Source organism: Pelecanus crispus, chromosome 2 (assembly GCF_030463565.1).
Source record: "Pelecanus crispus isolate bPelCri1 chromosome 2, bPelCri1.pri, whole genome shotgun sequence".
Taxonomy (NCBI): Eukaryota; Metazoa; Chordata; class Aves; order Pelecaniformes; family Pelecanidae; genus Pelecanus; species Pelecanus crispus.
In genome coordinates this window covers 157,255,427-157,282,443 of record NC_134644.1, presented here as the reverse complement: position 1 = coordinate 157,282,443, position 27,017 = coordinate 157,255,427, and the positions used below count along the sequence as shown (strand labels likewise).

Below are 27,017 nucleotides of genomic sequence, written 5' to 3'. Positions count from 1 at the left end.
GTTCAAAATTGCAGACCATGTGCATGGAAGTCAGAAGTTTCTTCCTCATTTTAAAATGAGATATGAATGTTGTTTTCTAGACAGGAGTCGGTGCGGAATGTTGTTGTGTATAAGAGGAGAAAGGTTTCCTTCTTTTGTAAGGTCTTTTTCATGGATAGTGAAAGATAAGAATTTCCTTATCCATGATGCAATAGTTGTGTCTTTTCATGCCAATAATAACCTACTTCGCAATCTTCCGGTGCTATCTATTTTAGCATTCACTAAAGGGAGAGTGTTTTGCTTGGAAGGACTGCCATGTTTATAAAAGGAAAAAAAGAAAAAAAACTTATAATAAGAGGGGCAGTGGATATTCTTACAATAAACGGGGTAGTGGATATCTGTCACTGATTCTAACTAAACCATTTTCTTTCCTGGATAAACAAGGCCTTATTTCAAAGGTGACAAACCCCACACTTCTTTAGGATATGATGTCACAAAGTAGGGTCCATAAAAATGCCTTAGCTTTGCAATTTTCACTTGTTTTTCTTATATTGCTTTTGCCTACAGTTCAGAGTCAATGAAGGTTTCTAGATACGTTGCTGTGATATATTATAGTGTATTTTTACCATGCAATCAATGCTTTCCAGTTTTGAGGGATTTAGCTCAAGAAAAACAGAACATTTATATAGCTGTAAGAAAAATGTTATCAGTTGATTAGCTTTCAATTACATAGAGCTGAAAGAAACAGTTTGAGAGCTGGATTTTGCCTCCTGACCACCAGTCTCACCTACATAAAAAATTTGCTTAATAAAAAAATGAGATTCCTCCATTCTGCCAGTTGTATTTTTGAAACTCCATTGAAACCGATAGTGTTATAATCAAATGTGGTATACAATACACGTCAGTATATATGTATTTTTTTATTTTCTTATTTATTTTCAAGAAAAAAAATCGAGAACACAAACCCCCTTTATACATGTAATATTTTGATCTAATGTTTTAGGTACGAAGTAAAAAATGTTGTTAAAGAAGTTATCTGCATTCTCTCTGAACTTTTACATTTTTAGCATCAATTTAGGATCCAGGTTCTTCTGTTAAATTCCTTTGAGGCGTATTTAGCCATATAGCTTTATAGGGGGAGTGAGGCCTCTCAGAATATGGAAAAGAGAAATATTACAAATGAGTATTCTCATTTTGCTCATGTTTGGAGCCAAGTAGGTCAGAGGAGAGGAAAGGAGAACTTTCAACATTGCAGATGGCTTTCTGGGTTCAAGGGCCATGCTTTACAATGTATAGAGTTGGTCTTGTAATGAGTATAATTCAAAGAACATAGAAAAGCTTTTTCTTTTCTAAGAGAATTCATGTCAGTAATATTTGATCATTTCCATGAAGAAAATAATTAGATAAATAACATGGAGAACATGAAAATGAAACTGATACAGGGGTCCAAAGTCAGACCCTATTAAGTAAAATCTCCTCTTGTTGCAGTTAATATGGATATTTTCACTGAATAGTAGAATCTCAATAGAGGAGGATAGAGTACCATCTCTATATCCATTCTGAATAACTTCACATAACTTAAGACATACTCTTGAGAGACAGCAGATGAGTTTGAATGACCCACATAGAGAAAGGAGTTATGGGTCTTACTTGTTCTAAAATCTAGCCTTGTAGATAAAATGTGGGCAAAAATACATTCTCCATTCAGAATTAAACAGAAAATTAAGGCCATGACTCTATTATACTGGAAGGGCAACCATTTGGGATGGCTTTAAGCATTCTCTGAAAATGTCTGGTACATCAAGCCCCATAGGAAATTTTTGTTGAGGAACACTGATGTTCTGGGTCTGGTCAGGCTTCAACGTGAACTGGCTGATTAATTGCTCAGTCTGTCAAAACTTGTTTTCCTGGGAATGTGCAAAACTAGAAAATATGAGTGTCTACAGACCCTGAAAGTCAATAACTGATGATTTTAGAGTTAGATAAAAGCTGAGCAGAGGCTTTCAGGATCATAGAGGACTAATTTTCCAAAATCTACTCAGTACATAAAGCTGATGTTTTTTCAATTGTACCTTTATGCACCAAACATTTTTTATGACATAGTCCTATGTGCTTTAGGCATGACTTGCATTTGGTTGAAATCATTATTTAAAATGACCTTGAGCCTCTCTAATAAGTGTGGGAAATGAACCATATCATTGGCTTCATTCTTTTATGAACACATGCAAAGATTATCCAGGCTAATATGCTAAGCTATTTGGCATTTCATGGTGGATGTTAAGAACAGGATGTAATTAACATATGCAGATGCAATATTGCTAAGACAGAGATGGTGATTAATGAGTTCTGTTAGCTTCACCAACTATAGTTAATTTTAAATTTTTGGTAGCAAACAACAGTTGTTTACAGAATAACAAAAATCCCTGTAGTGGGAAATCACATTTATAACTGAGTGTAGAAACCTTGTTCCTACCAGAAGAAATAATGTATTGATCACTAAAAAGTGTTTCTACATTTCATTATAGTCTGTTGTTTAATCCTTGGAAATATTTGAATCCAGGCTTCAAAATATCTCCATCTGAAAGATATATCTAACAATCTCAAATATTGTCATGAACTGCCTATGATTTATTAGCTTTTATTTTTTTCCCCCCGGTAACAAAACATAAGTATTCACAATATTCATATGTACTGTTTGTCTTTTGTTTAAAAGAAACTGAAAAAGTCCTGGGATTTCTCACAGAGCAATTCTGTACTATGATATTTAAAAACAACAGAAACATTCTTAATTATGATTGCAACAAAAAATCTTAATTCCCAGTCTTATGTAAACCATTACTATACCATAGCCATGATGGTTTAGTGATTAAAGACCATGCTAAAAACCAATGCATATGCATTAGGAGGAAGGAGAGAGGACCTTGAACTACATGTCCACTCCTCTGTCATATGATCTGGGGGATAATTCGCGTTACTGGGACCTGGGAAAAGCCTCATCTTCTCCCAGAGAAATGTTTTCCTGAAAACTGAAATGTCAGAGGAAGTATCTGTCCTTTGTTTTGGCTCTGACAGTAGCTCTTGATTTAATTTGCAGTAATTCATACTTTTCTGTATGATTTTTTTTGTTTTTCTGTGTATTAACTTGTCACATCTATTTGAGGTATCTCAGATCAGGTTTATATCTGAAAACTTTTAGGATGGAAGACTGCACAGAAAAGCTTAGTCTTACTATTTATTGTTTTGTAATATATTAAATGTTGACAGCTTTTTCATTAATAATTCAATATTGATTACTTAATCAGAGGCTTTATAGATCACATTTTTATGTACTTCTTACATAGTGAAGGTATGATTCTAATGTGATTATTGCATACTGGTGTAGTCTTTTGAAACCATTACTTTAGTCAGCCAATTTTTTACATGATAAATCATAGTGAGACTGAGTACTGTTACAAAATGCAAGAAAAAAGGTGAAAATCATAATTTTCACCATTATTGACAATATTATAAAGAATTGAGAATGTTCTTGTCATAGGCAAACATAAGTCTAGAAGAAAAAAGTCTAAGACACATTAGGTTAAAATACTTTTTTGGGTGACGTTTATTTAGGATAGGTAGGTAAAGACAAGGTTTCTCGATAATCTAATTTACATTTCTCACAAATGCTCAATTATGTTAAATAAACAATCAGATATATCTGGCATGTGATAGTCTATTTTACACATGTAAGAATCAAGTTTTTTTTTGTGTTTACAATATTTTGAATGTAAAGATTTTGATCAAAACAGTTGGAACTTTCATTAACATTTTTGTCCTGTTCTGCTTTTCTGAGTACAAATGTAGAGTGCTTGATTATATTCCTAAATCCTCAACTATCATATGTAAGCAATTAAAAAGATTTTGAAAGGCACAAAACAGGTGTTAGAAGCCTAACAGTCATTAACTTCCACCTGTGGTATTTAACATTTTCATCTTTATTAAAAAAGCGACCAAACAAAATACATTATTATTATTAGTATTAGACAAAACTGCTTGGACAAAAGAGATCAAATTCATATCTAAAATGTAATTGAGATCAGGATCAGACATTATTAAAGGGATACTGTAGATGGATAGTAGTAACTGTATTTTAGGTTGGCTACAGTTAATGCTCATTAAATATTTTTTGCTAAAAACACTTAAAATTAAGTCCTTTTAATTATTTCATGAATTTAACATGACAGGCTGATACTTGGTTTTGCACTTATCTGCAAGAGGCTTGTTTCTCAATGTGATTTAATTTGCTTTAAAATAATGTATCTGTGGCAGAGAATTAAGTTTGCAGTACACATATTGTCTTCATACTTTGGAGGTCGCAGAGGATTGAATGATATAGCAGAAAAGAAGCAGAGATACAGTGAGGATACAAAGCCAGGATGGTTTATAATCACTAAGAAAGAATTCTTGCAAAATCTGAAATTAATTCTTAGAAGTCCAATGTCTACCTTTTCATGTTAGGAAAGGGCCTCGGCCAGAAAGTCTGAGGATGACATGAGTTTAAATGGTTGGTATTTATGGTATAAAGAGTAGAACAAAGGCATTGAGAGAGATACTGTGCATTGGAGTGCAAAGACCAACCTTAGTCAGCATTCCATTAAGCTAGTAAAAGTACTAAAGGCATTAAAACACATGGAAGAGGTGGAATAGGTGATGCTGCAATTGTAGTAATCCATTTACCTCCTCTTGAAGCATGACACTTTTATTTAAAAAAAAATTTAATTAAATTTGTTTTATTTAAAAGAAATTTATCCCTACTAATTTTACATTTGAGTTATGACTAGCTAAATGATATTACAGAGTGAAATTCATTAACTGCCATGGGCATGTGAACAAGTTTTGTCACCTGCTCTTGGATTTTCAATACTGAGGGGTCATTCTGACGAGATTCTTCACTACTGTAGTAGGTTGATCCTAGCTGGATGCCAAGTGCCCACCAAAGCTGCTCTATCACTCCCCTTCTCAACTGGACAGGGGAGAGAAAATATAACGAAAAAGCTCATGGGTCGAGATAAGGACAGGGAGATGTCTCTCAGCAATTACCGTCATGGGCAAAACAGGCTTGACTTGGGGAAAATCAGTTTAATTTATTACCAGTCAAATCAGAGTAGGATAATGAGAAATAAAACACAATGTGGTGGACTTGGTAGTGTTAGGTTAATGGTGGGACTGGATGATCTTAAAGGTCTTTTCCAACCTAAACAATTCTATGATTCTATGATTCAAATCTTAAAATACCTTCCCCCCACACCTCCCTTCTTCCCGGGCTCAACTTCACTCCCGATTTTCTCCACCTCCTCTGCCAGAGCAGCAGAGGGGGACAGGGAATGGGGGTTGCAGTCAGTTCATCACATGTCTCTGCTGCTCCTTTCTCCTCAGGGGAGGATTCACACTCTTCCCCTGCTCCAACGTGGGGTCCCTCCCACGGAATACAGTCCTCCACCAACTTTTCCAATGTGGGTCCTTCCCATGGGCTACAGTTCTTGACTAACTGCTCCAGCGTGGGTCCCTCCCACAGGGTGCAGTCCTTCAGGAGCAGGCTGCTCCAGCGTGGGTCCCCCACGGGGTCACAAGTCCTGCCAGCAAACCTGCTCCAGCATGGTCTCCTCTCTCCATGGGTCCACAGGTCCTGCCAGGAGCCTGCTCCAGCATGGGCTTCCCATGGGGTCACAGACTCCTTCAGGTGCATTCACCTGCTCCAGTGTGGGCTCCTCCATGGGCTGCAGGGGCACAGCTGCCTCACCATGGTCTTCAGCACAGGCTGCAGGGGAATCTCTGTGCCAGCGCCTGGAGCACCTCCTCCCCCTCCTTTTTCACTGACCTTGGTGTCTGCAGAGTCGTTCCTCTCACATATTCTCACTCCTCACACCAGCTGCAGTTTTATGTTCCTTTGTTTTTTTCCCCCTTCTTAAATATGTTATCACAGAGGCGCTACCACTGTCCCTGACTGGCTCAGCCTTGGCCAGTGGCGTGTTGTCTTGCAGCCAGCTGACGTTGGCTCTGTCAGACATAGGGGAAGCTTCTAGCAGCTTCTCACAGAAGCCACCCCTGTAGCCCCCCACTACCAAAACCTTGCCACACAAACTCAATACAACTATCTACTTCAGGAACCTTTCTTAAATGCACATTCATACAAGGTATAACTGTTATTTTTCTCATATTGTGCAATTTTATCCTGTGCTGTCATGCTTCCACAACATCTTTGAGTAGGTAAAGAATTAAACTTCATGAGACTTACACCATACAACAAGAAGATGTAATTGATGTTTTTATTATTAAACTACTGAACAGTTCCCTTAAATCTTTATAAATAAAATCTCTAAAACCAGTAGTGGGGAGAAAAAAAAAGAAAGCCATAGTCCCTTGGAGTGGCTTTGCTTATGATACTGTACAATGTCATCAATTAATCTGTTAACTCTGCATAATTTTGTGTTTAAAGTTGTAAAGAATGAAATGACACATGAGGAGAGGCAAGATGAAGTGTGTAGAGAGCAAAAATTTGTCCTTTAAAATAATAAAAATTATATTTATTATTAGTGTGGTATAACACACATATATATAAAAATATTAAACCATTATTAATAATTAATTTATGCATGTAAAAGTATTATACCATATAAGTAATAAACTGATGTGGCATTTATGTTCAAAAAAATGAAGTTGAAGGCTGAAAAATCTAATATTGAAAAGTTAGTCAATGACAGAATTAAGGCTGTCATGGAGGTGAGGGTGTGTTAGGAACATCTTCAACAGTGATCTTATATACTGCTGTGGTTGGGAGAGGGCATCAGTTGTTTTGTTTTGATCCAGTGATGATAAAGAGTTGCTTATATTTGAAGTCACCATATGAAGGGCCAGTATTTAATCTATTTCAAAGTTTGAAAGTGTGTAAGGTATGAGTCAGGCAATTGCAGAAGGCACAGAGTATTCTTGCAGCTAATGGAGCTGAATCTTACTGTGAAAGAGACTCTGTGTTTGTCTATGTTTTAGAGTTCCAAAGTAAGGTTCTGTTGAACCACTTAAGCAGCATGTTTTACTTAAAATTGTCATGTGTTGGCTACTTACAAAGCATTTCACATTTTCTTTTTGCCCAGAATAACACGTCTGTTTTATAGAATCACATAAACCATGACCTGAGTACTTAGTAGAGTCGAAATCAATTAGGATTGTGTTTTGAATATGTAAAATGCTACTCAAATGCTACATACTCTGAAAAGTCAGTTCTTAATAGTCAGACTTGAAAAGGCAATTGAAAGACTTCTGAAGAAAATATAAAGGATTTTATTTTATTGCAACTGAAATATCTTCTGAATACTAAATTTTTGTTCCCAAGCTTCCACTGCCCATTTTTTACACATATATGCCCATTGCTTTACCATTCCAAGCTTTCCTCCTGGTATAGTCAATGGAGAGAGACAGGTTTCTTAAAAGGTCACCAAAGGAGGTTCAAAGAGTTTATTAGGAAGGTATATTCTTCCATTTGCATCTGGACTGCATGAACAGGATTTACTGGGCTTGCATGCTCGGCAGGGCGTGACTCCGAGTAGCAGCATAGGAAATACTAGATATAGAGAAATATCTGAATACACTGTGTGGAAGCAATACTGCTTGAGATTAAAGCATACAACATAACACTGTTTTGGAGGGATTGTAGGATTACTTTTTGTGTGTATGTGCAAAAATTTAGCACTTAGAAGATCCCTGAGAAAGTAAAAGAGTAGGCATCTAGTTCTGAGTATCCCTTAACCTATAAACCTCACACTGCAGGTACTTTTTCTGTGTATGAACACACTCATTACTCCTCCTCCATGGAAAGGAGACCATTGTACACCAAGAACTATCAAGTCAAAAAGCCAAAAAGAGAAAAGCTAACTTCCACGTAGTGGATTTAGCAGTAATTAAGTAGAGTTTCTTTATCAGTATATACTTCTTGGAGGTAATGGGCTCATTTTTCCTCTGACAAGCCACTGACTGTTTGCTGTAAAATACACAAATGGTTTTGGGAATAGGGAACAAAATAAGATCTTTCTATATGGCTAGCAGATAGCTGCTATTTTGCTAAGAACCCCACAGTTTTTGGAAAATGTGATTAAGTTAAAATCTCAGCTTTTCTTAAAGCTGTTCTCTTCATATCAGAGAAAGTTTGAAAATGTTATTGGAATGAACTATAAAGGTTAATAATTCTAGAAAGCTCAGAAAACAATTTAAAATAAATACAGACACTTACATATGCCACACCAAGCATTACTTTGAGTCTGACCTTTTGCATATACATTTGGAATTCATAATATGGTTTTACAATATCCATTGAATAATAAATGCTGTATGTAACTATTCCAGGCTATCGTTTAAGAAGTACTAAAGTAATATAATGGTAAATAAAGCATAAGAAAGGAAGAATAGTAGTTAATTACAATGATCTCATTAAAATCAGCTGCCAGAGAATCCTAATTTCCAAGGTATTTAAGTGATCAGATAAATAGGGTGCACCATAAACCCAGGTACTTCATCTTCTATTAAACTAAATCTGCTGCCAATTTTTTAGAAGCATAATTTAATGAAGGAAATGTTAGAAAGAAAGAGAAAGAGTTTAAGCTATGTTGAGCCTTAATTTTTTATATTCTTTACTATAAAAAATGTATCTGAAATCAAGCATGTATATCCAAGCCATAATTTTAAATACCTTTGCTTAGATATGACTGTTAGCTTGAATAAACATCCTGAATGAGCACGGAAAATATAACAAGGAACTTTAGTATTATTGAGAATAGCATATAAATTATAAAATATGTAAATTAACTGACATACAGTTTCTAATTTATTTGGCAATAAAAGAATATAGAAAGCACAGATGAAAATGCAAAATAAAGTATGTGATTTATTTTTTATTTAGAATATTAAAAACTGTCATTTGGGTTTTTTGCTTTGAATATGTAAATTTTCCAATTAAAAAATGGAAAAATTTATTATTCCTTAAAAAAAAAAGTTATTCCATCATGTATTTTGAGGTGGAGAGAAAAACAGCTTTTAGCACTATTTCAAGTAAATATATGCTTGTTTCTGTATTAAGTGTTAACATCATAGGTACATATTTTTCTTTGAAGATTTTTTTAGAACAGACAAGGTGGCTGCAGGGTATTCTGTTCTTAGAAGGGAAAAAAAAAAATCCCTACCATTTATTCACACAGATAAGCAAAGATTTATTTTCCAAAGACTGCAAGACACTGATTATGTAGTATCAGTCAGTAATCAAGGTAAGTCAATTAATTAATAAGTGGAATTAAAGAAACTAATCCTGTCATCTGCACTGGCTATACCTGATAAACTTGCATTTCTAACTTAACCTCAGGCAGCAATGTGAAGGTCCTCACTCAAGTCTAATAAGACTTCAGAAACTTACTCAACTGGAAGAAGATTTATTAGGTGGGATATGTTGGTGGTTACATATATAAGACTCATATCACGTTCTTTGCACAAGTTTTGACATCTTCATGTTGACTATCACAGAGCATACTAGGGGAGGGTTCCATGGAATAGAAAAACCTGCAATTAAGAGACTGCATTGCTTTAAAACGGAACTCAGTTTTCTTTTCCTTCTTGACTGGGCTACATATAGCAGTCAACCTACTATAGGAATGGTAAGCAAGATAGTAAGACGATAGCTGTCTCTTTTAAGATCTCATATTTCTTGATGCATAGATCATATGACCAATTTCCACTCCAGAAAATTGGTAGAGATTATAAAAAAGAATAGAACTAGGAGATGCATGGTTAAACATGTTGAAGAAAAATCAACACAACTTTTGAAGAGCAATGTGGAGTGTAATGGGAAGTCTGAGAGCTTAACAAGTGTATGAATGAAATTAACAGTGGTTGATAACATATAACTGAATTTTTAAAAACTTTTGACAGAGTTGCATGATGAAAGGTTACTTTTTAAGGGAAACGTAATACAATGTGTTATGATTAATATTTGATTACATGATTAATATTTGATTACAAGGTAAAAATTGAAAGTTGTTGGTGTGATGGTGGGTTTTATGTTGGCTTTTTAAAAAAAAAAAAAAATTACAGTAAAGGAAGGTTACCACAAAGATCCCATACACATTTGTGTTGGGAATAATCCAATACAACTTCGCATAAAATTGAGATGACAAAGTTCATAGATATCACCAAATTATATTGTGTAATCAAATCTAGAGCCAAATGCACAAAGATTAATCCTCAGTCGTGTGTAACTAGGGAGAAAAATGTGCATCGATTTCACTTTTGTTAAGTGCAGGGTAAACGTTCATAGAAGAAATAACCCTAAGTATAAGCATGAGATGATAGAAAATTAGCTTTTAGTAGTTAGTGTAAATTACCTTGGAATCATTATGACTAGTCCTTTGCAGATTAGTAAAAATCTAGCAGAATTATATTTAAATATTTTTTTTTTTTTCTTTATGGAGCATTCTAGCCCATGAGACATATTCTGATGAGTCAGTGTTAATGCTAGAACAAATAAATATAACACGAACATAGTGTTTGCTTCTTGTCTTCAAATATAGGTGAGTTTATTTCTCAGAGCTCAGAGTTCAAGGAAAAATAAAATTGAAATTCTCAAAGGTAATCTTTATTACAAGGAAATAAAACAGTCTTAGATTGTTGAGAAATGCCATTAAAAATACTTTTAAACAGCTGAATAAAAGTGCCTTAAATCTACCTTTCTGATACTGAGAAATAGATCTGTACCTTATGCCTTCTTCTACTCAATGATTTGAAATGCAGCAAATAAGATTCTCTGGGTTGCTGATCACTAGAGAATGCCAGTGATACAAGAGAAGAACATGTGAAGGTGTTCCAGACACACAAAAATCAGCAACCTTGCTTTTTTTTTGTCTTATGACATCCCTAGGGATTGAGACCTTCCCCAATTAACATAATTCAAAGACTAGTAACAGTCTTAGCAAAAAATAGATGCTATGATTCCTCTTCTTCAGAGAGTAGATACTTGGGTTTTGTGTATCACTTCAATACTCGGCTTTAACAGAATTATCCAGATACTTGTAATTAAATATTTAATTATGGGCAGTTTAACTTCCATAGACTAGTCCTGGGCATGTTCAGAAGTGAAGGCTGTTAACTAAAGATGCGCACAAACTATTAAGTTGTTTCCATGTACTTTAAAAAAGATAGTGATTTTCTAACTTTTGCTTCATGTGGGTAAAATAATATATTCCCCTGCATTTCAGTCTAGCAACTCAACTGAATTTAGAATGATATTGTAGTTATGCAGCTAAAAACTACAGTCACTACTCAGGACACAAATCATATTATCTTTACTGACCATTTTTCTTAAACTAATCAAAAATTCCAAATAGTAGATTTAACAGGCCTCAAAAGGAAATAGTTCCTTTCTAAATTTTTAAACCATTTCTAACCAGTAGAGTTCATTGCAAATCTATCACATGTAACTTACTGAATTAATTTTATATTTAAAAGACAAGGAAACAAAAGGAAGGTTAAGTAAAAGAAGATTTTAGATACCCCAGAAATTATTTGAAGATGGACTCAAAATTTTATTACAAAACTTTATGGACATATCAGACAGAGACAGGATGTTCATCTAAATGTGTGTTCACACTTACAAGATCACAGTACGACTGTTGACAAAATCAGCTCTGAAAGAAAGGTGTTCTCTGGAGTCTGATGAAAACTGTGAAGCTGGGACCTTTCCAAGTTTTGTTGTCATGTCTGTATACACTTGGAACAGAAACTGTCAGGACCGTGTCATTTTAAACATGACCTCCCTCTTTTTCATAGATTTCTTCTTCTCCCTCTCCTTCCTAGTCTATCTGCTGTCCTAGACATTTGCTTTCCTTATGTATACCCAAAAGTTAACTTGCAATAGATATGCATAAAACATTAGAAATGAGTAATGTAATTGTTGTAATCTTGCTTTAAATATAATCAATCATTCAAGCATTAGCAAGAGATGCTGTAAAATCAGAAAGTAGCTACAAATAAAAAAGGTAAACAATATGCATATGTGTTGTTTAGCTCAGCCAAGAAGTAAGAGTTTGAGATTTTAACACTGGTGAAATTCTGTGCTTCATGTTATACAAGAGGCCATGTTGATAAAAATGGCCATTCTTACTCTTATATTACATAAATCTGTAACCAGTGGTTGAAAAGTCTTAGTATGTGCTGACATGCCACAATGTTATTCAAAATCAAGTAGAGACATTACTGGTAATGTCAGAGTAATGTAACTGGCTTTTACAGAAATTATATTTCCTTGTATGTAGAACCACTTCTATGAGGTATAGCAAAAGCAGTCCACATTAGATTAGTGAGTTTTGTGGGTATCTTCTTTTTTTTTTTGGTCTGTTTGTTTTAAAGGCCAATCTTGTATTATAATTTTATTTTATATTTTTAATTGGTACTTGTGCTCATAACTGCTCATTCTATAGACCAGTTATTTAGACTATTGTTTATTTTGCTATTAACAGTGTTTCTTACCCTGTTTTTCTTTCCTGTGTTTCAAGAGTGGGGTCCTTGTTCCTCACTTTCTGGGATGAATTAATTATTTTTGTTTGCTTCTGATGTGAATGTGATTGTACTTATGGATTGTGTATGGTTTGGGGGGGGATTTTCTTTTTCTTTTTTTTTTTTTTTTTTCCTCTCTCATGTGTGCCTTTTTTAGTCTGATACATCTTTGTCCTGGTTAGTAGCTGAGAACTAGAGTTCTCCAGAGTGGGAATAATAGAATTTCCCTCTGCTGGTCATAAAGAGTGCCTAGATGACCAGACAGCTGTGTATTAGAAACCTAGAATTAAGAAATGTGAATCTGTGGCCTCATCTACAATAATCTTAAAAGACATTTCTCTTGCCATTTGAGAGAGACAGGCACTTGCACATGTCTATCCCGAATACTACACAGTGAGATGAATCATCCTCTGGGGAAACCTATTTTTTTTAAACTTTATTCCTTTACACATATGTATGTAAAAGCAGCAATGCTTTGCTGCTGTTGTTTGCCTGGATTGTTTGTGTTTCAGTATATTTCTTTTTCTCTCAGTTGTATTATTGAATTGTCATATTTAATTTGCTACTGCTTTGAGAACAACCCTATGTAAACTTTGAATTAACTCAGGTATTTAAGTAGTTGAACTGAGATGACTGTTCTTACTGTTTGTATTTTCATGTATTTTTTCCCTTTTAACCACAGAACTGTGTTTATTAGAGTTAATATTGGTTTGGTGTACCATGGCATTTTATTCTCTAGGAAACTTACTAGTTTGACTTTTTTCTCTTAAGAACAGTTTGTTACAGCAGACTAATATTTACTTTCTAGGTATCAATCCATGGGTAAATTTAATTACCCACAAGCCCAGTTGGAAATTGAAAGGGGGAATCATTTAAGGAAGGGAGTTTAAAAAGTGGGGACTTCTTAAAATTAATTTGCAAGTCTGTCTTGCAAGTATAAACAGCAATGATGGCAAAGAAAGCTGAGATTGAGCAGATTACAGTGACTTCAGTTAATTTATTGTTAGTTGTCAGATCTCAAATTTAAAATTAAATTCATTAACTGTTACTGTAGTTTTCTTTCAAACTGCCAAAGCATGCACACACTTAAAATATTGGAAATCACTTGGAAACCAAGTGATCATCAATCACTTGGAAACCTAAGGAATTCTAATATTGTAATAATATTCTCAGATAATTCAAGAAAAAGCTTATTCTTTGTAGCAGCTGTGATTCACTGCTAGTGCTAGAAAATTCTTTTGGGTAAAGAGACATTCTAAGGACATGTAGATGGGCAGCATGCAACAACATCAAGGATTTTTGGATGGGTAATACACTCATTAAAGCCTCCCCACCCCTAAAATAGTGAGATGATATCACTTACCATCTCTCTAGTAATAAGTAGATTCTTGGTTCTGTGCAGTTCTAAATGAACTCATAAAGTTAGTAAGTTTTAAGAAAGCTCATAATATTAACTTTCATCCTCACATTTTGCAGGTTTCTTCTTCTGTGTCATGAAAAGGTGTTTTAGGTACGTCCTTGTCCACTAAGGTTAGGGAACAATAAATATTCTCAGTGAGACCCCACCTGCATTGTCTACCAAAAGACTTAGAAGCTGTCATCACACTCTTCATCGCATAATAGAAATGATTCTTTCTTGAACCAAATAAGTAATGAAATATAATTTAGATATAAGGAGTGAACAGGTGAATAAACAAATAATATGGAAGCTATATGGCCTCCAAAACAGGGGAAAAAAAAAGTTTCTGTTTGGAAGGGGTGATTATTTCTTGTGAAGAGATCTGTAAATCATTTTACATCTTTCATTCATACTTTCTCATGAGTCAATGTCTCAATTCCACTATTGTAGCTAAAAATGTGTTAAGATTTTTTAATCTCTGACTTATTTTTACTTCCACACATCTGTCATGTAATGGTCTTTTCCTCTTGCTATCTAAATAAACTTGAAAGATTCTGAAGCAGTCTCCCCCAGAAGACTCTATTACTGCAGATTTTCTTTTCTTATTTTTTCTTCATTTATTATGTTGGTAGATAAATGGTTTTAAAAATATCTTTTGTTTTATTCCAGAAGTTCCTTAAATATCATGTCAAAGCTTTGCTGCAGACAATTGACTTGAAAAACATTTTTAATTTTTTATTTAGTTATTGGTTTTCAGCTGTGGAAGCTATAACCCTGGTGTGCTCTTTCAGAGGAATGAACCTGTGCTGAGGCATAGGCTGACTGCAAAGACCTATTCCACCTCCATTTGTTATGAGCAGAGACTGTTTCACTGCAAAGACTTTTATTCTAGCACAAAATATGTCAGACAACATCTTCTCCTATTAGATATCTCCATTCTTAGAGCCTGCTACTTTAACTCCATTTTGTTGGCAAAGAGAAAAATAAAACGTTACTTAAATGAAGGAACCACAGCCTTATTCAGTGAGTGTTTCTGAGATGAACCAGAATCCTGGCAATGTATCTCATGGAGTTCTTGTGCATTTATCAACTTGAGCCAAAGATCTCTCGTACAGTGACAAACATGAAGGAATGGAGGCACCTCACCATCCTCCAGCTTTCCCGGGAACACTAAGCCAGGGAGACCTCAGATCCTGTCCCTTGTTCCAGAGGCAAGCAGCACTGAAGAAAGCCTTTGCCTATTGCAGAAAGGCAATGTGATCACTCAGTGAGGCCTTCATGAGCTGCATACACTTCCTTCAAAAGTTAAGAAGAAATTAGTGCTTTAAACATCACTTAGGAGTCTAGAATGCTATACCACACTGGAAATCAATTTATACCACTGCTACCTGTTGAATTATTTTCTTACAGAAAGCTATTTGTTGCACTATTGGTAGAAAAATGAAGAATTAAGGTTAATAATTGACTGCAATTTAGCTATTTCAGATTCAAAATTTGCTAGTGCATCTGTTAAACAGGGGTTTAACAAGACACTTAATTTCAGCCTAATTTCAATAAGATTAATTTTCTAGTTTTATCAATAAATTATTCAGACATTAAACATATTTATTTAATGTCTGATTATGCTTAACTGCTAGATATTTTGACATCTATATGTCACAGGCTTTGATAATAAATAATTCCTGATGTGTAGCTCTATGCTGTCATTTAAAAATGGAAACATTATACAGAATAAGATTTTGGGTTATAAAAAGTGGGACTCTTCAAGTTTTCTTTAATTTTCTCTCTAGTACTTTGACTTTTTAATAGGAGCACAGGATTTTGTTTTTATGTTTCTGCACTCTACTGCCCATCTAAAATGGACCTGGATTAACTCAGCTGGGACAGAATGAGAATATGTCTAATTTCCAGCTAATTGCATTTGTTCAGAAAAATATAGGAAAAAGAAATAATGAAGCAATAATTTTGCAAATAGATGATACTTTGGCTATCTGGATAACAGCCAATATTATGAAGGAGCTATCAACTGTGATCACATTCTATGGCAGAAAAAAATGTAGGATTTAAACATTCTGCCACATCTCAGTTCATATCAGAAAATTCATTTCAGACTTTCCATACATTTGGCTTAAATGAGTAAATTTAGTAAACTAATTTTAAGCAACACATGATATCAGTACCTGAGAAAACTATATAGAACTTTTTAAAATTGTGTGCACCACAGTTCATAAGGAAAAAAGGAATATAATTTAAATTTAATAATCATTAATCAATGCAAACATTGTTTCTAAAGTTAGGCTAAAACAATTCTCCTTTGTATTTTTTTCCCCTGAATGTAAAAGCATATCTCATATTCAACTGTATAGAACCTGCTTCTCATACGTTCAGAAAGACATTTAGTTTTGTTTTAAAGATTTCAAGGAATGGAAACTGAAGACACAAAGTTATTTGGATTTGTTTTTTATTTTTGTTGGTTTTAGTGGTAAAAGTTGATGAACTGTTAAATAAAGCTACATCAAAATAATTTGTATGATTAATTGCGTTTTATATATTAATATACATATTATGTAGAAAATAACAAAAGCATAAACTGAAAGTTAGCTTTAGCTTCTGCTAAATTTTCTTTTGCTTCTTTTTACTGAAAAGAAAGAGGTACTATCCTCTTGAAATGTCCTCCTTAAAATATATCAAATTATCTTTCTCTGCTAAACTACACAGATTTTGAGTTCCTTGGTTGTCTCCTTACAAGACATGTTTTCTTGATTAGGCATCTTTCAGGAAACTTCCAAAATTTTTATAGTTAAAGTTTATGATAGTTTTTTAATTTTGGAAGGATTGCCTTTTGGAGGTTCTCCCATTTTGTACTTTATTCATAATGTTTTATTCTTTATGAGTTTTACCTTTCAACATGAAATACTATCCTACTCTTCTAGAAAAAATAAAACAGCTCATCACACTATAGCAGTTACATTTGTGGTTTTAGCATTGCCAGCACGAAGAAAATGAAATGTATCTATTTCTCATGCTAGGATCAATTAATATGGATAGCTACATAACCAATTATAAAAAGGTGAAGTACTGTCTCTTGTCTGCTGAGATATACTTAACCTATTATGACAGACATTTATAAGTCTTGTTCTTCCAGGAATCACCAACAAATTCAATATCTTCCCAAAAGTAGTTATGAGAATATCTAAAATTAATTGATTTTACTAAAATTGTTGGCAGTTATTTCTTGTCATACCATTTATGGATGAAGAGAAAAATTAATTTCTCTAATCATTATCTCAATCTACCACATCTTTAAAAAATGACCAGTCTGCCCATGGTCTCATTCTTCTCTTTTGGAGACTAAACAAAACCAATTATTTCAAAATTTCCTGCTAGATTATGATAGAACCACTTTCTTTTTTTTTTTTTTTTTTTTTTTTTTTCTTTTTTCTTTTCTAAATGCCAGCAACCTGATGTGATGTTCCTGCTGGACTTTACTGCTGTTGAATGGAGCAGAAATGTTACCTTCTATGTTTAATACATGAAAGCCTAGCTTAGAGGTGTCTTTGTCTACAGAAATGTTTTATTGAAACTCACAACTGATATTTGATCTATTAAGTTTTTCTGCAATATCTAGTTAGTTGCTTTTCATTTTGTATTTCTACATTTTCTATTTTTTTTTAAGTTGCTACTTAGAATTTCTCTGGTTGGTTCTTTTGTTGTTGTTGTTGGGTTTTTTTTTTATAATGTCATAATTTCTCCAGTTTCTGTTAATGATTCAGGCTTTGCTTTGACAAGTTTCTGAATTCCTGAGGGGATTCTGCCAGCTTCTGCTGGACTCTGTTTTAAATAACCACTTTCAAATATATTAATATATATTGGCCTGAGGTTCTCTCTCATTTTTTAAATCAGTTTTGACTACCATAATTAAACTGTGTTGTGAAGACTGAAAAGACAACAGTATGGAAAGCTTCCATATTCTTTATGATATTTGCTTTGGTACTGCTTTCCATCTGTATGATGTTCACCTCTCTCTCTCTCTGTATTTGTTGGTGTCTTTTTATTTCTAATGTATTTCTGTATTTCCAAACAGCAACTAAAATACATATTTCTAGATCAGATTGTCTTTTACATATTCATTGTATTGTCAAAACAATTTTAGGTTCTTCATCACATTCATATTTGCAGACAGATATCCACAACAAAAGTATCTATAATTTGGAAGTTCAGAAGAAGATTGTTTACCATTTTTATCTGTTAAGATTTCCTTTGCATGATTTTTTTACATTATTTTATTTCCTGATGTTGATATATCAGTCACTATATTTGTTTTCATGTTACCTGTATATTAGTCTTGACTTAAACACTACAAGAAATCATTACAACTGAAAATCTCATCATTTGGATTAAAATGGATAAATAGAATGACATTGTATTATATCAGTCTAGAAAAAGCAGCAGTCAATGATTTAATATATTAAATTCTAAAAATATATATCATGTCACCAAATAATTATTTTTCTTAACCTACCCATTTAAACCAACTAAATATTAGGTATCCTAGTCTGGATTTTGAAACAGTGGCCCATTAGACAAAAAGTCAGTATCCCATTAGCAGTTCTTCAAGGCATATTTTTCCTCCTTTTGCAAAGTTTATGCACTGTTATTCTTCATTGGATTTAAATGAATTGAATAATGGATTTAAACTAAAGAAGAATAGATTTAGACTAGACATAAGAAAGAAATTTTTTACAATGAGGGTGGTGAAGCACTGGAACAGGTTGCCCAGAGAGGTGGTGGATGTCCCATCCCTGGCAACATTCAAGGTCAGGTTGGACGGGGCTCTGAGCAACCTGATCTGGTTAAAGCTGTCCTTGCTCAGTGCAGTGGGGTTGGGCTAGGTGACCTCTAAAGGTCCCTTCCAACCCAAAGCATTCTATGGTTCTATGATTCTATGACTCATTTTTTTATTGTGTTTGTAGTTGTGTAATCAAATTTATCTGCGTGACATAACGCCATATTGTGCCATTCATTTTTAAGTAGTATTCCCCATTGATTCCACTGAGGAATGATGCTTAAAAATGGATGGTGCAATATGGCACTTAAATCTGCAATTACAAATATATTCTATTAAATCTTAGCTGTAGGAGCTAGAAAGTAGGTAATCTGAAAGCAGTAGTAGGAATTAAAAGCTTCAAGCTGCAGGAAAAAATATTTGGTAGCAAAAATATTCATTTATTCACAAGATGAAGAGATTTGAGATTGATTCTCATACTTCTGTAGTCTATTCTTCACAGTTCTTTTACTGAAGTTTTTTCTTGTGGGTTCTTTCTTTTGGTTAAACTGCGAAGGCACGGTGGAAAACATGTAAGCAATAAGCACATGACAGGTGCTTTTAAACCTGTAATGTTTTGCTGGAACTACAGAAAGTTTTAATTTATAGCAGTCGTTAGGTGTATATTACAGGTATCTGTCACTCTGCTGCATCATTTTGCCTCTCTGCGATGATCATCTGCATTTTCTTTACAACTAGCGTATGCTGAAATGTGAGGAAAGGTGTCACTGCTGATGGGAATGCCTTTTATACTGTATTATCTATTTGCTAATGCATTGCCAGAAAGAGGTAGACTTTAGTTCTTTGACAAAAGTGCACGAATACTAATGATCAAATGGATAATCTTCCAGATAAAAAAGCTTACCAATTTAAGATACCAAGTGGGTGATACTTTATTGTTATGATAGGGTGTCCTGGTTTCAGCTGGAATAGAGTTAATTTTCTTCCTAGTAGCAGGCATAGTGGTCTGTTTTGGATTTAGTAGGAGAAGAATGTTGATAACACACTGATGATTTTAGTTGTTGCTGAGTACTGCTTATGCTAGTCAAGGACTTTTCAGCTTCCCATGCTCTGCCAGGTGCACAAGAAACTGGGAGGGGGCACAGCCAGAATAGCTGATCTGAGCTGACCAAAGGGCTATTCCATACCATATGACATCATGCTCAGTATATAAAGTGGGGGGGGTTGGCCAGGGGGCAGCAATTGCTGCTCGGGAACTGCCTGGGTATTGGTTGGCAGGTGATGAGATTGCATTGTGCATCACTTGCTCTGTATATTATTATTATTAATTATTATTATTATTATTATTATTATTATTATTATTATTATTATTATTATTATTATTATTATGTTATTATTACTACTGCTATTTTACTTTATTTCAGTTATTAAACTGTTCTTATCTCAACCCAGGAGTGTTTCTCACTCTTACTCCTCCAATTCTCTCCCCCATCCCATTGGGGCAGGGGGAGTGAGCGAGCGGCTGTGTGGTGCTTAGTTGCTGGCTGGAGTTAAACCATGACATAGAGCTTTTTCAAGGGCTGCAGGGAGTGCTTTTTTGCAAGACAAGATACCATTACAGTAAATTCAGCACACACAGAAAAGGAACATTTTGCCATTAATGCTTAATAATGTTTCAAGGAAACAGTGAGCAATGCATCAACACACTGATTCTTATCACATTCTTACCACAATCAAGTGCTTTTCACTTCTATTAGTGTTCCATTGCTGATCCTGGAAAGCAGGACAAGGACAGCATACTGAGTCATATTTTTATATGTCAGAGAATAAACTAAAGCAGAAATAAATACAGAAAGTAATACAGTATTACAGAGTATAAGCAAACATTGTTAAAAAATACTGGAATACTATTGGAGAATTACATTAGTGTTTGGTTCGTTTATTGGTTTGTTTCATTCTGCAGGATTTTTTTCATTCCTAGGGAAATGGTGCTGTCATGAATGCAGGTTTGTGAATCCTGCTGATTATGTCGATTCACTATGAATGAGTGACTTTACACAGTTTGATTTAGTAACAGTTAGAATTTACTTGTAGCAAATTGCAGAATTTGATTATAATATTTTTAATAGCACCCAATCATCAATGATTAATAAAGTGAGTAGACAAAATTGATCAAAACAGTGACTTAGTTACAGATTCGAAGATGGCAAGGTTCACTCTATTACTACATAGAAGCGCATAAAAGAGACTTAAATCACACTGAGTTAGAATGATTCATAAAGGGATTGCATATATATGGAATAAGGGGGACCCTCCCGTTGAGTCACGAGGTTCAGAATGGACCCCCTTGCTTTCTAAACTCCTTCTCAGAGAGGAGCTGAGGTGCGGCTGGGCCCACTCTTAGTATCAGACTTGGTCAACGGTTTAGAAGAGTAGTGTTATAAGAATAGTACAGCAGTATGAAACTCCCTTTAAAATTAAATCATACACCTACAAACTACTTAAATTGATTCATGGATGCACACTTAAAACTATAAATGCATATATGAAAATAGTATACCTGTTAAAAATTCCCCTCAAGTTTAGTGAAATACTCACGTCTAATGCCTTGGCATTTCTCAATGGGTGAGAGCAGAGTCTCGAGGAGTGAAGAATATCAGCAGCCCAGGCTCCGTTGTTGATCTCCAGCAATGGAGTTCTGGTAGCAGCAGACTTTCGGAGTCTGCTAGTTTTCGCTGACTCCGAGAGACATTTCGATCAGAGGGAGATGCTGGTGTGGCCCGTGGTGGTCCAGGAGAGCTCAAAGGGCCTCACTTAGGACTGCCGTTTATAGGATTGTGAGATGATTGACTTTAATCACCAGTAAATTTCCATCTGAGCCACAATTCGGGTCGGCTTGTTGCTGGAATTCCAGCAGCGACGATACCACCCTGTTTCAAGGCTGTCTGGGGTAGCTGTTTGTTCTCGCTCCCCTCGTTAGCCATAATAGGAATGTTGATAAGAACAGAGCCGCTCTCTGCTCCAGCCATGTAGGAGTTTCTGGGACAATTAAGGGGCGCTTAACTGACCAACTCGCTACACAAAATCTGCGGCCTGGAATTCCTGAGATTGTAAAGCGGCCGAAGTGAAGGCGAAAAACAGAACAGAAGAACAGAGGTGGGGGGGAAAAGTACCACCACAGGTGCTCAGCATTTGTTGCTTTTTTTGTGTTAAATAACACAGTTTACATTTGTAGGTGTGATGGGTCTGTTAGAATTTTCACTGTAGGTAGACCTTTCAATGCACAGCATAATTATTAGACATGTTGATTTTCACAACCCTTCAGGTTTTAACTTTGTAGTTATTAGGAAATGAAATAAATCACTGCACTGTAAAACTGATGCAAAGGCAATGAGACCTACATAGCTGAAATAAGCATAAGTGAAATTCAATGGGTAGCATTGTGGTACTGGAATTATATCTCACCAAACAACTTGATACTAGATATTTTCCAGAGGAAAAAATATGTTTCATTTTTTTATCAAATTAATGGTTTTAATTCACTGTAGCTATGGTTTCATGTCCCTGGATCCATCTTTGATTTCTGAATAGTAATATTTAGGGATGATCAGGGTAGAATCTCCTCTTCCTGAAACTTCTGTCATTTTAAAGTAAGCATTTCCCAAAAGGTAAGGAAGGGAATATAGTCAGTGAACTCTCTGGGTTTATTAAAATATTAAATAAACCTCTTCCTCCTTCTTGATACATTCAGAAAGGTCTTGGAGGACAGTCTTGCTGCTACAAGAACTAAATGATTTACCACCTTATGATTTATGAAGTTAAACATTGTCTCAGATTGCAAAGGTCAACTGCGTGCTTACATCTTGATTCAACTTTCCTTTAGACTATTTGTTTTTTGAGACCCAGGAATGTGAATTCTTGTGAGGATAAAGAGTCATTATAGCAGCAGTTGGAAAACAATGAGAGAGACCATAAGGGAAAAGGTAAACTCAGAAAAGGCAGAGTAAAAAAGTCCAGAATGAGAACACCAAGTGAAAAGTGAAAGAAATTACTATGAAATACTCAATGCAAGTATTTTGTTGCTGCTGCAAATTAAATTTTACATATGTCAGAGTGACAAATAGTTCATCTCTAAGTCCAGTCTGTACTGAGCACGTTGTAGCATAGGCTGCAGGCAACTCTGTTGAGAGACTTTGCACGTAAAGGAGCCCTGCTGGAAATCCTGCTTCCAGCCTTGTACCGCATCTCTTGTCCTCTTAGGTGACCAGGTATGTGCCCACTGTGCAGAGTTATGTTGCTTTCATGGGATTGAGTGTGTGGGAAAAACGTTTAGATGTTTCAGACAATGTGTCATATAAACATTTTAATTAATATCAATAATGAAAAGAAAATGGCATTATCTTCACCTTCTAGAGACATTGAAGTTGTTTTAATCAGACTTTAGTATTAATGAGAACTCTTAGATTTTTGAAGATGCTAAATTGTATTTTGTATTTTTTTTTAATTTGCAAAAATTGCTGGGTTTAATGACTTTTAGAAGTTTATGTGCATTTGTCAATGAAATTATTTTGTGTGATTATTTTTATACCAGCTGTGATAATGCTACCTTTCAAATATTGTGAAATATTTTGGTTAGACGTATACATAGTTAAATAATAATTCTACTTCAGAGAATCAAGAACACTTTGAAAGTGTCCTAGCTTTCTTAAATTCTTGTGTATGACACAAACATAATTTAGCTTCTCTGTTTTCCTAGCTTTAAAAAAAATATCCTGGTGACATCACTTTGATATTACAGTATATTATCGATAATATAGTGTTACAACATCAACACAACATCAACAGTGTTATATATTTAGTAAAGATATAACTCAAAAGTCACTGTTGATTTTAGATACATAACTATTAATATCAATATTTGTAGTGTAAGACACTACACTTAAGTGAATAAAACTTGTAAAATTTGCAGTAAATTTGATTTGAAAAATTATGCATGTTAAGTTAAATGAATTTATGGAAAAATATATGTTTATTTAAAAGAAATTGTTGGGTTTTTTTTAATTATTTTGTTCTGGTTTAAACATGCTAGTAGTTTTGTAAAATCATAAATACCTTGCTTAACTGTATAACTTGTAGGAATAAAAAGGAACAGGGGTATAAAAAATCTGGATTTTATAAGTAATGGTGCACTATATGCTGAGTACTAAATATACGGCTATTAACTTAGCTATATAGCTCATATTATTATAGCTATATATAGCTATATAGCTATTGCTACTGTGTGCTGTTAGTTCAAGTTTTATTAAAAATTAAGGGTGAAATTCTGTCCCTTTTGTTGTCAAAGGCATTGACTTCAGTGGAATCATAATTTTACCCTGAATTTGCACATTATTGTATATCTGCTGATTAGGGAAGTGTAATAATGATATGAGTGCTGGAATGGACAGTATTATTGGTCTTTGTTGAAGTAACTCATTTATTCAACTCACAAACAGTAAAGAAGGAAATGGGGTTAAGGAAAAGTAGTAAGCTTTTTGGCAATCTTATTTCTCTATTTTTAGTGCTTTTGTTGCTTATATTCTTCCATATTCACTTCTGTTTCATCCAAAATCTGGGATAGAAAATCTTGAGTACTTACAAGCTGGTAAGCAAATCTCTTTTCATCAAAAATATTTACCACATTGAGCTAGTGAAGAGTTTCTAGTTTGTGTTTTTCAAATAACTCAAGGCAAATAAGTTCCTGAATATGAGGCTCAGCCAAGACTCTAATGCTTCTTGGTAGAAAGTACCAATAATTCTATTATCTAAATAAGTTTTCACAAGACAGCATGAATTTCTTATATTTCACATGATGGTGGATTGAGGGAAGACACTGAGAGTATTCTTTTAGCCACAGAGAACAATATTCAGTGTATATATGGTAGTCTTAGTCCTTACTCCATATCTCAGAGTGGGTGCCTATCAGGAAAGCTGTACTGAACGTTGCCAAGATTATGTCCTGTTCTGGGTCCTGTGTTGCTAATACCTCATACATGTGCCACATCCACCACATGCACACACACACACACACACACAAGCAGAAGTTAAGATCCTTCTGTTGACCTATTTCAAATACCGTGACTTTCACACTAGTCCATTAAATCACTTACAAATTGTATATGCAGACTGGAGCAATAGGTACCATCTGCTCCCGTTTCAGGTACACAGTCTGTCAAGCTCTGCGATCTGTGTTAATGCAAATTACAGAAATCCATGCTCAAAGCACCGGGGCCTTAAGTTGTTAGCATTGAAAGCTGTGTTCTTTTCATGGTATACTGTACCATACACGTTGTATAAATTAACTAAAAGTAGTCTTAAAACACATGATTTGTAGCTACACTAATAAATAGCTTGTATTTAGTATGACAAGTAATGACATAAAATCTTCTGAAATAATAGTAAGAAAACTATTTTTTTATTATTTAATATGATTCAGAAAATATAAATGTTTTGAGAGCATACCACAAACCCCAGATTTTTTTGTGTTTAGCAAATGAAACATTGAGTAGTACTCATTTTGAATTCACTTACATCTTAACAAATTTGTTAAATAATTATAGTAACGTTAAACTCATTAAAAAATATTTTATAGTCCAAAGTGATTATAAGAAATATCATAAAGAGGTGCCATAATCTTGACAGTCGATTAAGCTACTAAATTACAAAGTGTATGAGGAGCAGGTAGTAGACACAGGAAAACACTAACACTTATGACTGTTTCATATAAATGCACCTGAACATCTGGTGAAGGAAAAGAAGAAAAAGCACTGTTTCTTGTTTGACAGTTTTGAATAATGCCAAATGCTAACTTCTGTTGTTAACCTTAGAATAATACATTGTTGTAGTAAATAGCATTGTTATTTATCTGCCATTTTATCAAGTATTATAGCTATTAATGGTAGAATAAATATGATGTTTGTCTGATAAAGAAAAGTGTTTGCTCATAACTTTATATATATAAAGTTATAAATAATTGAGATATAAATAAGTGGTATGTCATGTTCAGTAAAGGAATCCTGACTTTTTTATTTCAGTAGTTCTATACATTATTTTGAATTATGAGTCTATTGGCATGAGTAAGAATTTACTAGTGTGCAGAAGGGCTGCGTAATCTATGGTTTTATCAGAGTATAAAGCATCACATGAATGAATAATAGTTTTGTATGCTGTGAGTAATAGCATACTGTGTGTAAAGCACATCATTATTTTGTTGAGATGGTTGATAAATGGTAAAGAAAAACATAATTGATCTGGAAAACAGCAGAGTGCCATTGATTCTCTTTTGATATATGAGAAATTTGCGCATATTTAGTACTTCACAGGTTATACACATTTAATCCAGTGTAGAAGTGAAATAAAATTTACTGTAATAACATATAAAAACGTACAAACCACTTTAAACTGATCTTTTTCTGATATTGTATTATTCAAAACTGATTATCTTCACCTTCTAGCACCCTGTGGAAGCCGGTCAACAGGTTCTGAAGGCACTGTATTATCACCAAACTACCCCAAGAATTATAGTGTTGGTCACAACTGTATTTACTCTATCACTGTTCCTAAAGAATTTGGTAAGTAGATCTGGTCTCATTCATATCTTTTTGCTGCTTGGATACTTTCAACAATTCTGGATGATTTGTATGATTGCTTTTACATTAAACATATTCACATGAAAAAGCAGTTTTAAACTGATATTTCTGTTTATACTTTTTATCATTTTTATAGTGCACTATTTTCTCAAAATGCTTATCTTCACCATTATCTTTTGAAATTACTGTTGATCATTTATTTTTCTCTCACTGTGACAATGAACATCTAACTTAGAATACCGCTGTGATGCTAGCCAAATATATTAATGGTACTAGTTAAGGTTCTTTTCACCCAAGATCATGTGCCAAGGCTCTAGAAAGTGTAGCATAGCTCCAGTAAGTCCACGTAAGCAGGAGAAAAAATGTTTGTCTTAAATATATGGTAATATTGGTCTCATAATCCTTAGCTGCTCTGCACCATGAGGCAATGGCATAGTCTTTCCTGAGGAATGAAATCAGAGCAGCATGCATCTGTCTGGTTTTTGTAGATTCCCAGATCCTCCATCAAAATTTTGCTCCCATCCTAACATTGTTTCTGATGACTAGATGAATCTTTTAAAGATGTCTTCTGTCCCACACAAAGACAGGGCTTTTACAGCACTGTTTTATCTCTCTGGATTTATGAATTATTTTATCTCACTTTATTATTAAACAATGC

General features: G+C 34.2%; 1 protein-coding gene across 3 annotated transcripts in view; it reads left to right on the top strand.

The window, feature by feature from the left end:
- Nucleotides 1-27,017, top strand: part of CSMD3 (CUB and Sushi multiple domains 3) — a 760,009-nt gene that overhangs the window by 548,618 nt on the left and 184,374 nt on the right. For all 3 annotated transcript variants that reach the window (XM_075706425.1, XM_075706424.1, XM_075706423.1), the window contains one exon: nucleotides 26,225-26,341. In XM_075706425.1, the coding sequence (XP_075562540.1) occupies nucleotides 26,225-26,341 (117 nt within the window). The remainder of the gene's footprint in view (nucleotides 1-26,224; nucleotides 26,342-27,017) is intronic.